At 40.9% G+C, this 18,865-nt stretch overlaps 1 protein-coding gene across 2 annotated transcripts in view; it reads left to right on the plus strand.

Annotated features, from left to right (window-relative positions):
* Window positions 1–5,162: 5,162 nt before the first annotated feature.
* The window catches only part of INO80C (INO80 complex subunit C), a 30,475-nt gene continuing 16,772 nt past the window's right edge, over window positions 5,163–18,865 (plus strand). Inside the window, exon 1 of one of the 2 annotated variants that reach the window (XM_071455066.1) lies at window positions 5,163–5,564. In XM_071455066.1, coding sequence (XP_071311167.1) covers window positions 5,229–5,564 — 336 coding nt within the window. In that variant the 5' untranslated portion in view covers window positions 5,163–5,228. The remainder of the gene's footprint in view (window positions 5,565–18,865) is intronic. The other variant, XM_071455060.1, reaches the window with a different exon arrangement.

Raw genomic sequence — 18,865 nt, forward strand, 5'->3', positions numbered from 1 at the left:
AATTTAATATGATAAACTAATTTCATAAATCTTTTGAGACAGGACCTAAATATACACAATATTGCTTAATAATTAATTATTTGGGATATACAGGATACAGGATTCCATTAACTTGCACAATGGCCAGTTTCTTCCTTTTATACTGTATGCAAACAGAATCATGTTTAAAATCAAAGTCAAATACTACGTGTAATTTTTTTTTCCCCAGCATAAAACTCTATTTTACCATAGTGAAATCTGTATTTAACAAAACCTTTTGGGTTGGATTTCCTTGCTTCACAGTATTTTGGTAAAAACTGACAGGCATAGCATGAATATAATTTTTGGTCAGTAGTCTTCAAGTAACAACACTGATAAGTATCAACATAACTTTACTAAAGTTAGTACCAAAAATTCAAGTAAAGTACAACTAAACTGCAAACAGAACAGCACTTTGACTCTTATTGCTCATTTCTGATGTGTCAAATTTGTCACATTTTCAAATAAACTTGGAGAAGGAGAGACTACTAGGAAAATGACAAAAGGCATTTCTAAAGACCCTGCTTCTCTTTTTGTGTTACTAAGAATACAGAAACGGCTTCAGGAAGATTGCATTGCATGTTAGATATTTGATGTGTGCAGTAAAAAGGCCTTTAATAATACCAAAGTAGTCTTCTTAATCCACAGTTCAAATACCTATTTTAAAGGCATTTGGCATTATATTTAAACAAAGCTAGTGCAGTGCCTGCAGCTGCAAATTGCAGGGAACAAATGCAAATCACAAGAGTTCACACTGCAGGCTCTGAAAAGTCATCAAAGCCTCCAAGTACTTTTAAAGAATAAGGTACAAAACACCACCAAAACCCCACAAGCTACCCTGCAGGAATCCATTCCTTTGTACCTGACAGAGCAGTGAACATAAGAACTTCAATCCTTCCTTTTTCCAGAGCCTCTATGAAAATTCACATGATACTCAGTAGACACATACACAACCAAAATGGGAAAAAACAGTTGTTTTTGGTTTTAATACAACTTGAGACTTTTTGAAGAGTTAAAACCTTACAAATTAGAGCACAAATTGCACCTGTGCAACGCTGCTAAAAATGGCTAAATTAACAAAAAACTTGTCTGAACGTGTTGGATACTGTTGCCAGGAAATTGTAATAGTACAAATCACTATGTAACCATCACTAGGAGCTATTTCTTAACTACCACAGCTTCCTATCTTCATTTCAACCTACCATCCAATAAAAGGTTACCCCACTTTGTAGGTACAAAAAACACCACCCAAAAAACCAGGAAGAGGTTATTTAAGAAGTCTAAACTCTTCATTCTAATTCAGTGATATACAGGGGGGTTGTACATATGCTCTTGCTTCATTTTAGGTACCTGATAAACTTACAACCTGCAATATAGCCAAGGAGTAAAGACACTATTTCATTTTTAATCCACACATTTTTCTGTAGTACAGAAGTAAGAATAATAGGAATTTTGATAATTAAACAGCCAGAAAGGATGGAAGCTGGGTACTGAGAGAGATATAAGTTCAAAGCTTGAAATAAAATAAATACACAGTTACACATACTAGCCTTTTCCTTTTGATGGAGCAGAAGAATTGCCATGCACTTGAACTGAAAGCATCCAGCACATTTCCTCCCAGGCAGCCTGAATGTGTCAGTCAGAGGGCCTCCCACCACAGGCAGCCACTCCACTGGGCCAGCTCACCGGCAGGAAGAGAGCTGGCACAGCTCTCCACTGGCTGGGAAGCTGCGCTTGGGGCTGGGGCAGGGAGCAGCTCTGACTCACATGGCTCCTGGGGACCTTGCTCTCTCCACTCTGCTTATCCTAACTCACACTAAAGATATTTCTGCTGGCTTTCCAGCACCTTCTTCCTCCATAAAAAAAAATTGAATCTTAAATTATGAAGCACCCACCACCCTTCACATGCCTCCAAAAGCTTCACACTGTACTAATCCCCTGTGCATGATGAGAAAATTATCATGGCAAATTTTCATCCAGCCAAAGGGTAAAAAAAGCCAAAAACTGAAACCAAACAAAAAAACCTGAACCCCACATCACAAATCTCAGATAAGAGCCTAAGATCTTCTTCCCTAATTCAGGAAATTCCTGCATTTTGCCCCAAATATTACTAAAAAAAGTACCAGGGGCTTTTCCAGTTCCCTAAGACTATTCAGATCAGAAAGCATTCAGAGTTGTTGCTGAGCTGTATTTAATTTTCATATCAGCAACGTAGCATACAAAAACACACCTTGCAACACCAGTAAGGGAAAGGTACTAAACTCAAGCCAGGTTCAAGATTAACAGCAGGAAGAGCCTTGTTGCACCAAGCCAGGTTAGGAATTTGCACTTGTTCAAAGGAGCCTTGTCTGTATCACAAAGCAACTGCTCATTTATGTGTGTAACAGTAACCCAGCAAGGTACATATGACACTTATTCAGCAGAAAAACACCTCTCCATTTTCAGCAGAGCTGGTTATAGACAGCCACTCAAAGGAGTGGGGAGAATGCACCATGTAACCGCACAGCCCTTCTCTCATCCCTGACTCCATTACTCATCCCCCACAGACACGGTCACTGTTTACATTGTCATTGTTCCTGTTTCTCAATGAGCCATGGGTGTTCCAGGATTGTGATGTGGATTGAGAACTGGCTGAACAACAGATCCCAGAGGGTCATAATCAGTGGCACAGGGTCCTGTTGAAGGCCTGTCACTTGTGGTGTCCCCCAGGGTTCAATACTGGACCCAGTGTTGTTTAAGTTGTTCATCAATGACTCAGATGAAGGGGCAGAAGCCTGCTCAGCAAGTTCCCTGATGACACAGAGCTGGGAGGAGAGGGTGATACCCCAGAGCGCTGTGCAGCCCTTCAGAGAGACCTCAACAGGGTGGAGATGGGCAGAGGGGAACAGTCTGAAATTCAACAGAGGCAAATGCAGGGTCCTGCACCTGGGCAGGAATAACCCCCTGCAACAGGACAGGCTGGGGGCTGAGCTGCTGGAAAGCAGCTCTGTGGGGAAGGACCTGGAGGTCCTGACAGACAACAAGCTGTCCATGAGTGAGCTCTCCATGAGTCATGGCCAAGAAGGCCAGTTAGATCCTGAGGTGCACATTAGGAAGGGCATTGCCAGCAGGTGGAGGGAGGTGATCCTGCCCGTGTACTCAGATCTACTGAGGCTGCCTCTGGAGTGCTGTGTCCAGTTCTTGGCTCCTCAGCACAAGAGAAACAGGAGCTCCTGGAGCAGGTCAACATCTCTCTTATGAGGAAAGGCTGAGGGAATTTGGCGTGTCCAGCCTTGAGAAGAGACAACTGAGAGGAGACCTCATGAATGTCTGTCAGTATCTGAAGGGAGGATACCAAGAAGATGGATCCAGGCTCTGCTCAGTGGTGCTGAGCAATTGGACAAGAGGTAACAGCGAGAAATTGATGCGAAGGAAATTCCACTTGACTATGAGGAAGAACTTCTTTACTGTGCAGGTGACCAAGCACTGGAACAGGGTGCCCCAAGAGGGTGTGGGGTCTCCCTCACCAGAAATACTCAAGAAGTGTTGGGACACAATCCTGTGTCATGTTTCTGCCATGACCCTGCTTGAGCAGGGAGGTTGGACCAGATGAACCACCACGGTCCCTTCAGCCTGACCCACTCTGTGATTCTGCAAAGCATTTGGTACTGTGCAAAATTCTGTTGTACTTAGCAGTGCTGCAATACACATGGGCCTTGTGATTTTTTTACTAAACCAATTGATAAAAATGGGTACAGGTAAGAAAATGCCTGGCTAAGCACTATTTAAAAACTTTCACTGATGCAGCACGTTAAGTCTCTGCATGATTCACTTGCATTAAAGATGCTCCCCTCAGTAAAAACATCCCTGTGATAAGGTATGCTTCCTATTTAATTGGGCATGCCTGGGAGCTGAGCACACAGCATGTGCGTGGGAAAGGGATGGGACCCAGCCCTGGGAACAAGAAAAGGCTGAGACAAGATCAACATTTTGAGCGCACAGCAAAGCAGATCTGGCTTTACCAAGGGACACAACTCCCCTGTGATTCCCAGTGCCCCTGCTAATTCCACACTCAGGTTACCCTTTTGAGCATGCTGTTCACTGAAGCGAGAAGAAAGATGAACTGCAGAGTACACACAAGCCTGAAACACTCACTAAGGGTAAATGCAATCCAGTTTACCAGTTGGCTTTGTGGTGCTGCTGGCAGCCTGTGTGCTTAGACAGAAAGACAGCAACTACAGTTAGAAAGGAGAATATGGGACTTGGATGTTTGTACAAGGCCCTGCTTATGCCCCTGGAAAGCAAATCTTGTCCTGCTTTTCTGCTACATACACAGGTGCCTGGAACACAGCCTGGAAGTCCAAGCTTTCGTCTTCAACTCTCTTTCAGGCCTCCTTCAAAGTTTTTGTTTTACACAGCACTGCCTGGCACCCCTACTGTGCCCAAGCCCAGTCCTCATTACAGCACTGTCTATAAACGTGACCTAATTTTTATGCCCGAATATCAACTTCTTGGACCTCTGCCTCTCCGCAAGGCATGTGCTGGGACAGGATTGCATGCAGCTGGAAACCTGGCAAACTGGCACTGCGTACAAGCAGCTCAAGAAACCATGGCAATAAGTTGACCAGCATGTTGAATGCAGGTGCATGCGAGCACAAAGCTCAGAAGTTTTCTCAGTCACTAAGCAGTTTAAGAACTGTGCAACATCACCTCGCCACCAACCAGTTCTCTGGGGCATGGTGTAAAACAGCACACACAGTAAGAGGACCATGAAAACTCTTTAGAGCACAGTCCAAGTCCCTTCAAATCTATTCTGCTATGCTTCTCCAGTGCAAAACTATTCCACATTCCAAGAGGAAAAATCACTAGACCAGGCCACTAACCAAGCCAAAACATTGTAGAAGCAACCAAATCTTAAGCAATACGAGTTACCCAGACAGGCAATCACAATATCAGCCAGCTGTAGAAATTTTTAATTTTTAAATTTGCATTTTCAAAGGTTACACAGTTAGAACCATAGAATTGTCAAGGTCGGAAGAGATCTTTAATATCATTAAGTCCAACTGCAAAGGCCTCTGTGCTATAAATTACTCAGACCCAGCGCCTTTTGCAGTCCCGCTCACCCTCTCCGGGGAGAAACCCCTCACCTCGGCACACTTTGCTACCTCCCACGCTCACGGGCTACCCCGGGCCGAGGCTGCCACCGCAGCCAGGTCTCTCAGTAGGGGCCCATGACACTGCAGGGCAACGAGGAGGCGGCAGAGCGGCTTCCTTCCGAGCTCTACGCCTCACAAGCGCCGGCCAAGCCCCGCTCGCCATCGGCCTCCCCGACCAGGCCCGGCCCGGGCCGTCACCGCGCATGCGCGGCAGCAGCACCGCCACAGCCGCCGGGGGACGGGAGCGGTCCCGGTCCGGGCGCGGAGCGGGGCGGCATGGCGAGCCTAGTCCCCGCCGCCGCCTCGTCTCCCGCCGGGGCTGCGTCGCGCAGCAAGAAGCGCCCGGCGAGCCCGGGCACCGGCGGCGGCCCCGCCAAGAAAAAGAAGGCGACGGCGCCTGGCGGCTCACAGGTAATGGTGAGAGGGGGGCGGCCGGCGCGCATGCGCGGCAGCGGCCTGCCTTTGCCCGCCCTTTCCCGCCGTGCTGGGAGTGTGTCCCACAGCCCCTTCCCGCCGGGGCTGTCCCCGCTCCCGGTGCCGCGGGTATCGCGGGACACGCCCGCCTTCCCCGGCACCCCTGCCTCCTCCTCTTCCGTCCCGTCCCGCCCGTGGCCGCGCTGGGAGCTGCCGAGCCCGCTGCGGTGTCCCTCGGGCCGGCGGGGCCCTTCAGAGGTCGGGACGCCGACTGTGGGGCCTCCCTTCGTGCCGCTGCAGCGTGGAGGTTGTGTCCCCTCCCCGCCATGGGCGCAGCTGGGCCGGTGGCGGCGTTCCCCCCCTTCCCCGGGCAGGTGTGCTTAAGCGGGATGCCGTGGAAGGAGGCTGCGTGTGTGAGCACCGAGATACCGCGTGTGGTGACACACACGTGTGGTGGGCGACACGTCCTGAGCAAGGCGCCCCGCAGCTCTCTGTTCCCTTCCTGCATTCGCCTCCAGCAACAGCAGCAGCTCTGTACGCGGGGTTGTGCCAGCTCTGTACGAGGGGTTGTGCCGTGCTCGAGCTCCCTGCGTGCCCTCAGATTCACAAATCTCCGACCCTGCGTGATGCTGATTTCAGTGTGAGGCAGCCGAGCTGTGGCGGAGGAGGGACTAGTGCTGGACAGAGCACATTCCAGCAGCTGCTGGGTCTGCTGTGTGCAGCGCACATGGCCTTCTCTCAGTTGGACTGAGTGGATGGATAGAAGATTTACATGTGAAATGAAGATGTAACCTCAGAGCCTGAGTTTTGGGGAACAGGGTCAATCAGGGAGGGAGAAGGGATATTAATGTCAGTTTGTCCTAAACTCCAAATCTCAATCCCAGTGGGTGGTGCAGCCTCATTTTCTGCGTTGTGTCATGCCAGCACCCATCCCCAAGTTGATGTCGTCTGCCTCTTGATGATGAGGTGTAAATCACACCATTATAGAAATAAGCAATTACTCAGAAAATTCTGTTCTTCATCTGCCTCTTGATGATGAGGTGGCATCTCATGCTCCAAAATGAAGTCCTAGAAGATGTTCAGAGTCAGCGTGTACATGACATCTGTATAGACTTGAGATGCTGTTATGTCTTGGATTACTTCCAGAAAGATTTTGGTAGCTACAGTGGTCAAAAGAGGGTTGGAAAAAATGGCAGACTCATTTCTTCCCTCTAGAAATGATTCTTGTCAGTAATATTTCATGAGCTATAACAGTAGCATAGCTACAAAGTCTGCCCTACTGCCAGTTAGGTTGCTTGTTTTCACATCAGGAAAAATACTCATGCATTTTTCAGCAATCTTCTCTCCAGGCAAATAGAAGCCATTTTGCACGCACGAGAGCACAGACACAAACTCTTCCTCCTTTGAATGATGCTCTTGTTTTCACCCCGTGGTAGTTACATGGTTTCTTTTCTGGTGGGCTGATCCTAGGACAGGGAGTACACACCACAGTGCTTAATGCCACTAACAAACTGCGCCACAACTGTGAAAAATTACTGCCTGACATGATCATGTTTGACAACTTTTTCAAGATGTGATAGAGATGATGATCTGAATTTTCCAGTGTGGAGCAGTCTGTTCTGTGCATATGTGTTTGTGTGTATGCAGATATAAAGCATTATATATTGATATCTAACTTAACTGTGTATAAAGGAATTCATGCTTAAGACTTCCCCTCACCCTTCAGCCTCTAAAACTGTTTTCCAAAGTTCACACCAAACTTAATCTTGTGGACAGTTTCCAGTGTTATGAGACAATCCATGATTTCTTACTCAAGCTGGGTTTCAATACTGTGTGACAAACAGTTTTTGTAATTCTTCTCACAAGTCATTTCAGTGGAGAAAGAAGTAATTTCTCAACACAACATCCAAGTCATCGTACGCATTCATTGACTTCAGCAGTGCAGATCAATCCCACAAGGAAAATAAAAAAATGCCTCGGAAAATGTGTAACCTCAGGAATGGGACAAGAAACAGCTCATTCTAGCAATCTCATTCAATGTTGCTGGCTAGTTCTGGAGTAAGCCAGTTCAAACAGAAATTAAATGGGGGCTCTGCATGTTTTGAGTTAAAAATGTTGATTATGCCATAGCACACCAAAACATGTCATACCATAGCTCAGCATTAAGTGGTTTGTGTTTTAAGTAAACTGGCATTATTTCCTTGGTCAGCTAGCAGACTGCAGGTAAGATAACCCCTCCTGGAAGGTTTAAAACTACCTGCAGGGGTCAACTTAGATCTGGGGACCCCTTGTTGTATTAAGTAGTAACTTCTGCTGAGAACCTAGCCTATGTGACAATACACTTCACATTGTGCCAACTGTGAACATCCCCATGTGTCTGATTCCATCTTTCTGAAATTAAACAAAAAGGGATTTTTGTTAGTTCTGCAAATTGTATATTTAGATTTTCCCTCATGTGCTCTATGTCACAAGCAGCTGTCACAATGCTCACCCTGAAAGACACGCTGGTCTGGTAAAACTGCAAATTTCAAGAATGTGTTCATTTTTTATATAAAAAATTTACTTAAGAATAGCAGTGTAATCAACTAGTTTGAGTGACTGTGTATATCCTACAAGAAGGCACAATTATCACACAGCATACAGATTTTCGTAAACCATATTTTGATTTTGTTTCTCCAACATGTGAATTGCTACTTTCTCTAAGATACACCTTAGGAACATTACCAAAAAACATTCTTCATCTTTTCTTTAGAGTGTTGTGCTAGTAACACCAAGGTTCTGGGTTCAATTCCCATATGGGCCATTCACTTGAGAGCTGGAATTGATGATCTTTGTTGGTCCCTTCCAACTCAGAACATTCTGTGTGATTTGTGTGAGTTACCGACCCAAAGGTATTGAGTCATGTTTGTTTTGGAAGCACATTGCTCATAGGGCTTGTCAGTCATGTCTGCAGAAGGAGACACATGCTTTTTGGACATAATGCCTGTATTTACCAAATGTAATATTAAAAGTGAGTTTACAGGAAAGCATGATTGCAAATTGATTACTTCACTTTCATCAGCATTACACAATTATTCCTCCCATGTTGTTGTGCCACTGCAAAATACCTCAGACTTTGCTTCAGCCCTATTGAGGATTATTATGTATATTAAATGGCAACATTAATGTGTCAAAACCAGTGCTGTGTAGTGATTTATACAGCACCATTCCCTTAGATATCCCTGCCCAGTGGTTCCCAGTAGCTGCTGATTCAGCTCCATCCCTGGCTGTTGTTCAGACTTGTTTCCAGGTCTCCTGTCTCATTAATTACTATCACTTAACCTGGTATAGAATCTCTGATACTGATCTTAAAATGCCACCAGTTGCTCTCCTTTAGTGTTCACACCATTATTTTTATAAATTATACTGCAACAGGAAGCTTTTAAAAGAGTATATTCTAGATCAAGATGTAAGTAATAAAGTAAAATGCTTTTTTATGACACCTAACAATCTTTAAAAATAGAATTTGCAGTAAGATAGGAGAATGATTTGGAAAAACGTTTCTGATTTTATCATAGGAAAAAATTAAAGAGAGAAATTATGCTAAATAATGTGGTAAATTAAATTTGCTTACATTATTTGTGAAATAACTTCAGACTTAAACTGGTGAGGTATTTATATTGATTTTATCTATAATTATTATTATTGCAGCAGTACTACTGATATGTCTGCTTAATGCTTTCTGTATTTCTCATTCTATGCTTACCAGCAAAAGCTATACAACAATCTTATAAAATAAAATCAAAATGGTTTTGTTACTATCCTGTTAAATAAGCTCGTCTAATGCACCAGACAAAAATAAACTGAGTGACTTTGATACAGTTAGAACTCCATTTTTATTTTAGATGTATCTGTATTATGATGTTTTTATCTCATAAGCTAAAGATCATCAGATTTCACAGTTCTGATAGACAGCTGTAAGTTCAATAACTTGACTTCAATATATACATATTAACATGATTACTGTTATGTACTCAAAAGCTGCCCACTAAAGGCAGAGAGCTTATCCTAGTACATAAACAGCACAGAATTTGACCCTAAGTTTCAGTAAATTTAATCAATTCTCCTGTTATGCTGTTTTACCAAGCCTAGCACTCTTAGTAGGAAACCATCAAATCAATTTTAAAATATATATATTTTTTTTTTAAAGAGCCCATTTGATCTGGATGTTAGTTCCTGAAAATCAAGACTAGGGTGAACGAGTTTAACTACAGAATTGGCAAGTACCACTAGAGCTACTGAGCTGAGCTGCTGCTGTCACCATGTTCTGGGACAACCTCATAGAGGACCTCCTTCAGTGTGCACAGTATGACAACTTTCTGAGTGAAAATTAAAAATTACCTACTTACCACTTCAGACCTTGTTTACTGCAACCAGTATGATACCAAACTTATTCTAATTATTTTAGTATTAGGCTTATTAGACTTACAGACTTTCTGCTAGACCATATTAGACTTTCTGCTACAGAAAAGCATGATTCTGCTTTGTAGTTGGGAATTCAATAAATAAGTAGCATTTCTCACCAATCCACCTGCCCTGAAAGACAGAAGAATCTGACACAGTATACTAGTAAGGAGATATAAGTGCATATCTATTTGCCAGTTTATTAAAAAGCTATAATGTCATTATGCTCTAGACTACACTTTTTGTTTTAAAACCTCTCTCATCCTGTAAGATTGTAACAAAAATGCATTAATTTAACCAGTGAAGCAGTTCCAGTCTGAGGCTACTGCTTGCCTGGAATAGTATCTTTAAAAGATACAGTGTGTTCCCACGGGATGTTAATTCAAACCTAATTAAATTGATTTAAATGACACTTCCATTGGATAAAATACAGATACCATGATAGATTGCAGGTGATTGCTAGTTACTGATAAAAACTACTAAGGTGAGCTCTTCAAGTTCAGCCACTTGCACAATTGTACCAAACCCTACCCAAGAGTTTTGGCTCTTACAAAACTGGCAGGCGGTTCAAAACAAATTGCCGTGTCTGAACAAGAGATTTAGCAGGTAGCATTTCAATTGGCAGAGCTATCCCACACATACTAACGTGCTCTGGCCTCACAGTACATGTCACCAGACCACAGAGAAAATCCCCCAGACTTGCAGCTCTCAGATGGAAGCTCTCAGAGGGTCACTGCTTATATCTAATCCTTTCAGAGTCTGCACCACAAAGATACTTTCTGCAACAAAGCTGATAGTGAATAGCTGCAATACTCTTCCCAAAATACATCTTATTTTCAGGCACTCCACTAAGGAGAAACGGGATTATCCCGAAGCACCATTTTTTGTCACTTGCACATTTGAAGTTAAATCTGTTAAAGAATGAGAATCCCTCCAGTCCCTGATGAGGAAAAATGGTAATTAAAAGACAAAAAGCAGATTTTCTACAGAAATCTGGCAAAATTTATGTGTGTTTTAAGCTTAGCTGTATTTTAAAAAGGGAATTGCTTTTCTAGAGCAATCTAGGTTAAAATGGAAACTGTCAAAACAGAGCTAAGAATTAACTTTGCTTGACATTTATCACATTTTGAGGGCTTCAGATGATCTATAATCATAAAAGTATGTGAATTTCTAAACCAGACAATGCCAATCTCAAAGAATTACCTACCTCACCCAACCAAATGTGAATAGATTTTAGTTTTACAGTAAACACAGATGTGTTATGTTGTAGAAAGGCAAAAGCATATGTGTGTTGTCTTTTACTATGAGCATCAGTATGCTGGTGTCATGGGTTTTTTACTCTTCTTCACTTGTCCTAGCAGACAATTTTAATCTCTCCTTTAGTTAACATAAAATGGAGCCTTACTATGATCACACCTAGTTTCAGGATTCATAATAAACATGTAGGAAATTTAGGAGACTTAATAAAGATGGTTCTCCACTTCTATCACAAGGAGAGAAAATAGGGTAGGTTATTTTTTTGAAGGAGAAAGAGCAATCTAAAACACCTCATACATGTACTTTAGCATGAAATTTTCTCTGGAGAGATAGTACCCCTAAATAGTGATCTCAGAATCCAGTTAGTGCTGTAAAATATTCAGATTAACAAAAGAAAATTTGCAGTAACTTAACTGTCTAGATATTGTAGATTTGAAGTGGTGTTAGACTGTTTTTCACATTTTTCTAAAGTGCAATAATTGTGTTTGGTAGTAACTTCAGTTCTTGCTGTAGCGAAGCATTTGTAAGTTATATCAATTATATATTATATCTGTTTATTTAATGTGTTCATTTTGGATTAGAAAGGCTAATATTAATTTATTAGCCAGGAGGATTGTGAACACATTTTTCAAGCATTCCAAGAAAACAGAATGGAGAGATTGGCTGTTTATTTAAACCTGCAGAAAGCCATAAAAGCTGTGACACACTGTGTTGGGAAGTATTCCTGGCCCTGACACAAGAATTCATATCCATAAACAGTGTGTGTTGCCTCACTGCAAAGCACACCTGCAACTTTAGGAGGCTCAATTAGGCAAATGGATCAGTTTCTCATTACTGGAGTCCCAGTCTCCTCCTATCTTCTTCCCTCTTATCCACCTCCACAAGTCTCAGCTGCATGCTCCAGCTGTGTGCATCATGCCAGCTTTGGCTCTCCCCAGACCTGTTCCCAGTGATAGAGGTCTGCTGTCAGGATTTGCAAACATTCCCCCTCCCCTGGAAGCTGCATTGCTGCTGCTGCCCTGGTGAACTGGATGGATTCCCAGGGAACTCTAACAGCCGTGGGGTGTAGCACAAGGAAGAGGCACGACCAAGTGGCAAGGAAAACACTTGTCCACTACAAGCGACCTACTTCATGAGCTTGCATACTCCTAATTTCAGATTTCATTAGTTGACTGTAACAGGCTAAATAAAATGCTTGGTCCCGTGTCCCTGCCTGCAGGAAGGCCTGGAAAGTGACAGCTTCAGCTGTCATATTGCTTGTCTGTCAGCCTCTAAGTCCCTCAGCTGATTCTGCTAACTGTGAGATGCCACCAAAATAAGTTATCAAGAAATATGTACTGGTCCTAATTATACAATTATACTTCTCCCTGAAGATTTAGGAAACTCATTCTACTTGGGATTCAGAACCACGAACATCTGCCTTTTTCAAAGCAGGTATTATATCCTTTCTTTCAAAAGCAGAAGCACACTTATGCACTGATACTTGCTTTTTATATCATCTGTCCTTACAACTCCCTAATCTGTCCTCCACTTGATGTTACCTGTTCCTACCACTGCCTGAAGGGATTCAAACCCTTTTTTCCCAAGCACACCCTAACCACTGGGCTAAAAGCAGATCTGGTGTGGGAGTGTGGAAAGGTGTTCTCCTCTACAGCCAAGGATGGAGGTTTGCTCTCTGTTCCAAAGAGAGCAAATCCATAGATTGGTAATAAACATGGTTATCAGAATGGTCTGCTTATGTATTTTAGGTCTTTATTTCTGTTACATGTTTGGTCTTATGATAATTTTAATACAAAAAACACAGTTCTGCTAACAGGGATCAGAACTTCCTTTCTAAACTCCAAACAAAAAGTGAAATCTAATTTCATCTAACGCCATCTAATAAGATGTGTTTATGTTGTAGTAAAAATGCAATACTGTTAATTCAAGAGACAAATTTGAAATGGATAGAAGGAAACTCTTTTGTGAATAATACATACTTACACTGTGGCAGAGCCATAATTTTGGAAGGGGTGAATATCTGTGGCTACATGTCTTGTAATTGTCCTGCTCCAGGATGTAAGTACTGGCTGACTCAGGAAGAAAACCTGTCCTTGCTGATTAAAAGACCCTACTGTGGATAGGGGGTGTTTTTGAAAATTAAAAGATAAAATTCCTTTTATAAAGCATTGTAGGCCATTGCTCAGATTTACCCCATGAAAAGAGACTCAGTGTCATATTTGCCTCTTTATCATTTATTAAACAGAGAAGTATGATTTGTTGTGTAACTAATTTATTTTCAATAAACACACAAAATTCCATGCTTCTGTGTACAACCTACCTAATATGTGTACTACATAAAACCTGATGTAATTCAAAAACATAGCTCATTTTGCAAACATACACAGGCCTAGAGATAAAACCTTCTACACAATTTTAAGCAACTTAGGTTTTTGAGTTCTTGCCCTTGGAGTGTTGACATGCTTGTAGCTTTACTTACCCTAATGATCATAAGGATGCAGTGTGCTTATCATGACAGCCTTATATATTGCTTCCTCAAATTTTTACTTTTCTGAGTTAATGAAAGAACAAGAAGAAAGGCAGGAAAGGCTGAGACACCTATGATAGTTTCTGCATAAATTAGACAAGATTTACAGGTGTGGCTAGTGTCACTTAAGCAGTACAGCTGGAAAGCTCAAATCAAATTTCAGGCGTTTAAGTGTTTCTCATATTTGAAAGTGAAACAGCATCTTCCCAAGCCAAATGTAGAACTACTTTTTGGAGTTTGGTTAGATATGAATCAAGGAGACCATATTTGAAGCAAAGTTTATTGGCATCTCAGGAATATAGGCAATGTTCATCAGGCAAGGGAGAAAGTATTGTGAGAACACTCATCATTTAGGATAAAGGTGGAGGGAGTTAAAACCCTCTAGGAAACTGTGTGAAAGTTATGTGCCATAAAAAGTCTTTCTGTTGAATCTGTGGTGTATTGGTATGCAGTGCATCCAAAAAACTTGTCCTAATTTTCCAGATAAACTGGTACCTTTAATAAAAGATGACTCCTCTACTTAAAAACTTTGTTACATTTATGCCCTGAAACCATCAGGACTACAGCAAAATACTGCTGAATTGGAACATGCAGAAATTAGGGCAGTAATTAATGTGAATTATATGACTGCTTAAGACCAAAAGAGCTTTTTGTTGCTAAAACCAGTGTTTTCTATTTTATAAGATATTGATTTCTAGCCAAGGAGACGGAGAGCTGCACGGAGAGTTGTGCAATCTCTGCTCTTGGAAGTGTTTGGGGCCGGCTGGGGCAAAGCCCCATGAATCTAGTCCAAGGTCAGTTTTGACCCTGCTTTGAGCAGGAGGTGAGCTGGTGACCTCCTGAGACCCCTTCCAGCCTCGGTGATTCAGTGTTACTGTGTCACCTTCCAGATGTCGGGTTGTGTGACTAAGATGGGTGTGTCCTCTCCCTGAACAAACAGTCCTACACCTCTGTCATAGGCAGATTGAAACGTGAAAACTACCACAAAAATCAACAACTCCATTTAGATAGTATTAAGTCTCCCTATACTGTAACAATGGTTATGTTTTATGTTTTAGTAGAACTGCTCTTCCCTTGAAAGGACAGGACAATGTCCTGACAACAAAATTAGCTGGTAAAGTCAGCAAACTGGAATAGAAGAAGGCCATTTTTACTTGATGTATGCACAGTGTACTCAGGCTCCTCAAACCAAAGTAGTAATCTGGAAAGGTCTTATTCTTTAATTGATTATCTTTATTTACACAGTCTAGAACTAGAAGTGCTAGTTTAAGTCTCACATTAATGACCTTGAATTTCCTCCAGTCAGAAATTCCGTTTTCATCTGACTTTTTGTTAAACCTACTTGTTGCAGCCAGAATTGCCTTTTTTTACAGACACAGACTTGCCCTTTTTATGCTTGTCGGTTTTTTTTATCTGTCCAAAAGGTATTTTTTTATTTGCTGAATAATTCATTGTGGGAAATGTCTTAAAACAGGATGCTGTTAAACGCACCACAAAATGTTAAATACTGTGTTTCCCCCCTCACCTACAATTGTGGATGTGATACCAAAACTTCACTGATTCTAATGTAGTGGCAAGTCAAGTCTTTTAATAGTTCTGTTTTATTTCAAGCAAAAAAGGCAGTTGGGATAGAAGTTTATTTGAAAACATGAACTGTCTGGCACTTTTCAGATTTGCTGCAGTTCCTCAACTTCAATATATGGTATCAGGGTGAAGTGCCACAGAACTTGCATAGCTGAGTAAACAACCACCTACTTGTACAAATGTTTCTGCAGAAATATGTCAGAAATTTGCCTTCAAATTAGCTCTACCATACAACTCTGTCTTCCCTTTTTCTCCTGAGCAGCCTCAAAATAGTCTACAAGAGATACTTATATTACCTTATTTTCATCTAAATTAGAATTTGCCATATGTTTATTTTGGTTTAGTTGTCAGGTTGTTTTTTTTTCATTATCCAGTTAAATGTAGGTATCCATTGGATAATGCAGTTCTGCTGAGTACAGGAAACTGGTGCACTAGTCAAAGTTGGAATGGTGGGTAGTGAGTTTACTAGAGAAAGGAAAGTGAATGCAGTATTCAGGGCATGTGCAACCAGATTTTTTTTTTTTTGTCCAATAATATGAGACAAACAATAAAGATGATAGATTTAGCTTGAAGAAGTTTAAAGTCTAAGGTATAGTTTATTTTCTTGTCTTTAAAAGACCTTTGGAGCATCTGATAAAATTACTGCTCTTTGATACATTATACCTTTGATAACGTTTTGGATGTCTGTAGAAAGAATGTTTTTATTCTCTGTTCCTGTAGCACTGCAATGTTTCATAGATCAGTGTACCTAAGCTTTGTGTTTCTGACATGGTGTTTCAGTATGGCAATCTTAAATACCTGTGCACAAATGGAAAAACCTTCTTCTAAGTAACTCTAGACTGCAATGCACCATGGCAGAAGTAGTGTGGTTAGCAGAAATGAAATAAAACTACAATTTTAATATCCCTAAAGTGACAAGAAAAACAGAATCAAGTGCTAAAATGTGCAAAAAATAGGGAGAATGCAAAAGTGAATATTTGTTTTCTGTACTGATTTACCCAATAGTCCAAAACATTTTAAAGGTAAAATTTAACTCTTCTTATCCAAGTGTGTTTTTTCCTTAGCAAAATAGATAGAATAGGAGCTCTGAAAGATACCCCCTGTTTTCAGTTGAAACTATTCAATTGCCTTTCCTTGAAGAAATGTTGTTTTGTTTTTTTCTTTGTTACTCAAGTGTTATTTCCCATCAGAATGGATGATGTTCTACAGAATAAACTACAATGTGGAAACTGAAGGGGTTTTTTTTGTTTATTTTTTTTCAGAATGAAATTAGTCTCCCATCAATCATAGGAGCTGATAACTTTTTGCTTTCATTGTCCTTGATTCAGTCACGTGTAGATGAATGGACTTGGATCCTTCTCCTGCCTTGGCTGAAGGCTGTTACTCGGCACAGGGACTCTGGTATGCTCCCTGAGCAGCATTACAATGTTAATGGCACATGAGCATATTGGAATATTGTAATCCTCCACTCTTTTCTCCAGAAGTACTTTGACCTTAGCTGTTCTGTATCAAATGATGTATTTTAAACTTTAAGATGCAGTTTAGCCAAAGTCCTTGACTGATTTTTTTCTGATAGAGAAAGGAACATACTGGCAGTTTTTTTATAAAAATTCAATTGTGATTTACTGTAGTCTTTTTTGCTAGTATGCTTCCATCCATTTTCAGTCTTGAAGCCCATCAATTTAGGAGACTTTTTTATTTAGAGGGATCAAAATATTCTGTTAGCTGAGCTCACTTTTATCCTTGATACAAGTATGACCCAACACGTGCTTTTGGATTCTACATATACTGAAAGTTTTAGCTCTAGGGCCACTTCGGCAATGCCATTCAGCTTATGCTTATGAATTTGTCCAAGTTACAATTTTCTTAATAAAGAAAACTGTCAAACTTTATAAACAAGGAGCAGTCCCAATCCACCAAATGAAATCTAAAAGTGAGAGATCCCTTGCTATTATTTAAGCCAAAGGGAGCTTTGTGGCAAATGCAAATTAAACCAAGTTTTTCTGGGATAGCGTGAAGCTATTCACAGTTGTGTCCCAATTACATTTTATTTGAGACTTTTCCCCACAGGAAATAGTAATTTTTTTCCTTTAAATATCTGTAAGTTACAAAAATTTGCCTATCACAGTACTTAAATGTCTTTAAATGGGAAAACATATTTGACATTTGAAATTTCTTGAGAATAAATTCAAGCTTTTTACTGAGGCTTGTCATCTTATTCTGTGTTTGACTGCTTAATAATTTTGAAGAGAAGAAATTGAACTTGAGTTTTTCTAGGTTTGTTTGTTGCTTGTTTTTTTTTTTTAAGTGAACAGTACCATTATAAAAGGAGATCTTGTGTCATGAAATTGCTCTTTTTCCCCCAGGTTTTTAAGAAATGCTTGAGAGGTGGGCAATGTAATTAAAATCTTATTCTCCCTTTGGTTGCATTTTTAATTTTGAATTCTAACCCTCACACATCATAATAGAGCTTTGCATTAGGGTGTTTTATACCTCTATCAAAGTGACTAAAGTAATTAGTATTTTATACATTTTGGTAAGTATTTTGTCACTGGAACCACCAGTGCAGGTGAATGATAATGGTTTTATGCTCAGGCACTGACAGGACCCTAAATGAGAATGTCGCCTTTTAATCAAGAGCACTTGGAGTCTATGGTATTGAAATGCCCTACAGAGAGCATAGAAAAGCCATCCATCACTTTGTGACAGTCCAATCTTTTAGTGCATGAGTAAAATTTTATTCAGCCTTTCTGAGGCAGTTGGAATGTGAGATGTTTAACTCGCCTCTGAACAGCAGAAGTTCGAAAGCATAATGTCGAGATTGCTATCTGGGCAGCTTATGTGGCTTTGTGTATTATCTTTATTTATTTAAATTGCAATTGAAGTGTTTTCCATGTCCTGCTTTAAACACCTTCCCCCATACTCTTATATACCCAATAGCAGAGATTATATCTAAATTTTAGTCATATGTTTGAGTTAATTTGCACAGTTGATTAACTCTTGATGCTCAGTGGAAATACTCAGCAAGTCAGAGGGAAAGAACCATTGCTTTAGGAAAGGCAGGTTTTATAAGTCTTGTATAGGTAAGTAGTACGTGACTCAAAAATCCTCTGGGAAATGGTTAGAAGAAGTGCATTTAGTGATACGTGTACTTGGAATTGTAAACTATTATTATAATAGTCCAACAATCTTATTTCAAACTTTGTACTGTTATGTTTGTTTTTAACAACCCTCTTTCAGCTTTCTTGATAAGTGAAAACAGCAGTAGCATCTGAGGACAATGTGGTAATTTAAGCAAAAATATTTTTGTTGTCAGGCCTTTGGGATATTTACTTGTGATGTCAGTGGAAGCAAAAACCTGTGCCAGGACCTTTGTCTTTTAAGATGAGTTGATGAAACCCACTGACTTAGATGGATTTACTCCCAATTTAAACTGGATACACAAATGACTTGCCAACCATAGTAGCTGCTTGAAATTGAGGACAAG

Source organism: Agelaius tricolor, unplaced genomic scaffold (assembly GCF_023055355.1).
Source record: "Agelaius tricolor isolate 1412-34295 unplaced genomic scaffold, bAgeTri1.0.p SCAF_2, whole genome shotgun sequence".
Lineage (NCBI taxonomy): Eukaryota > Metazoa > Chordata > Aves > Passeriformes > Icteridae > Agelaius > Agelaius tricolor.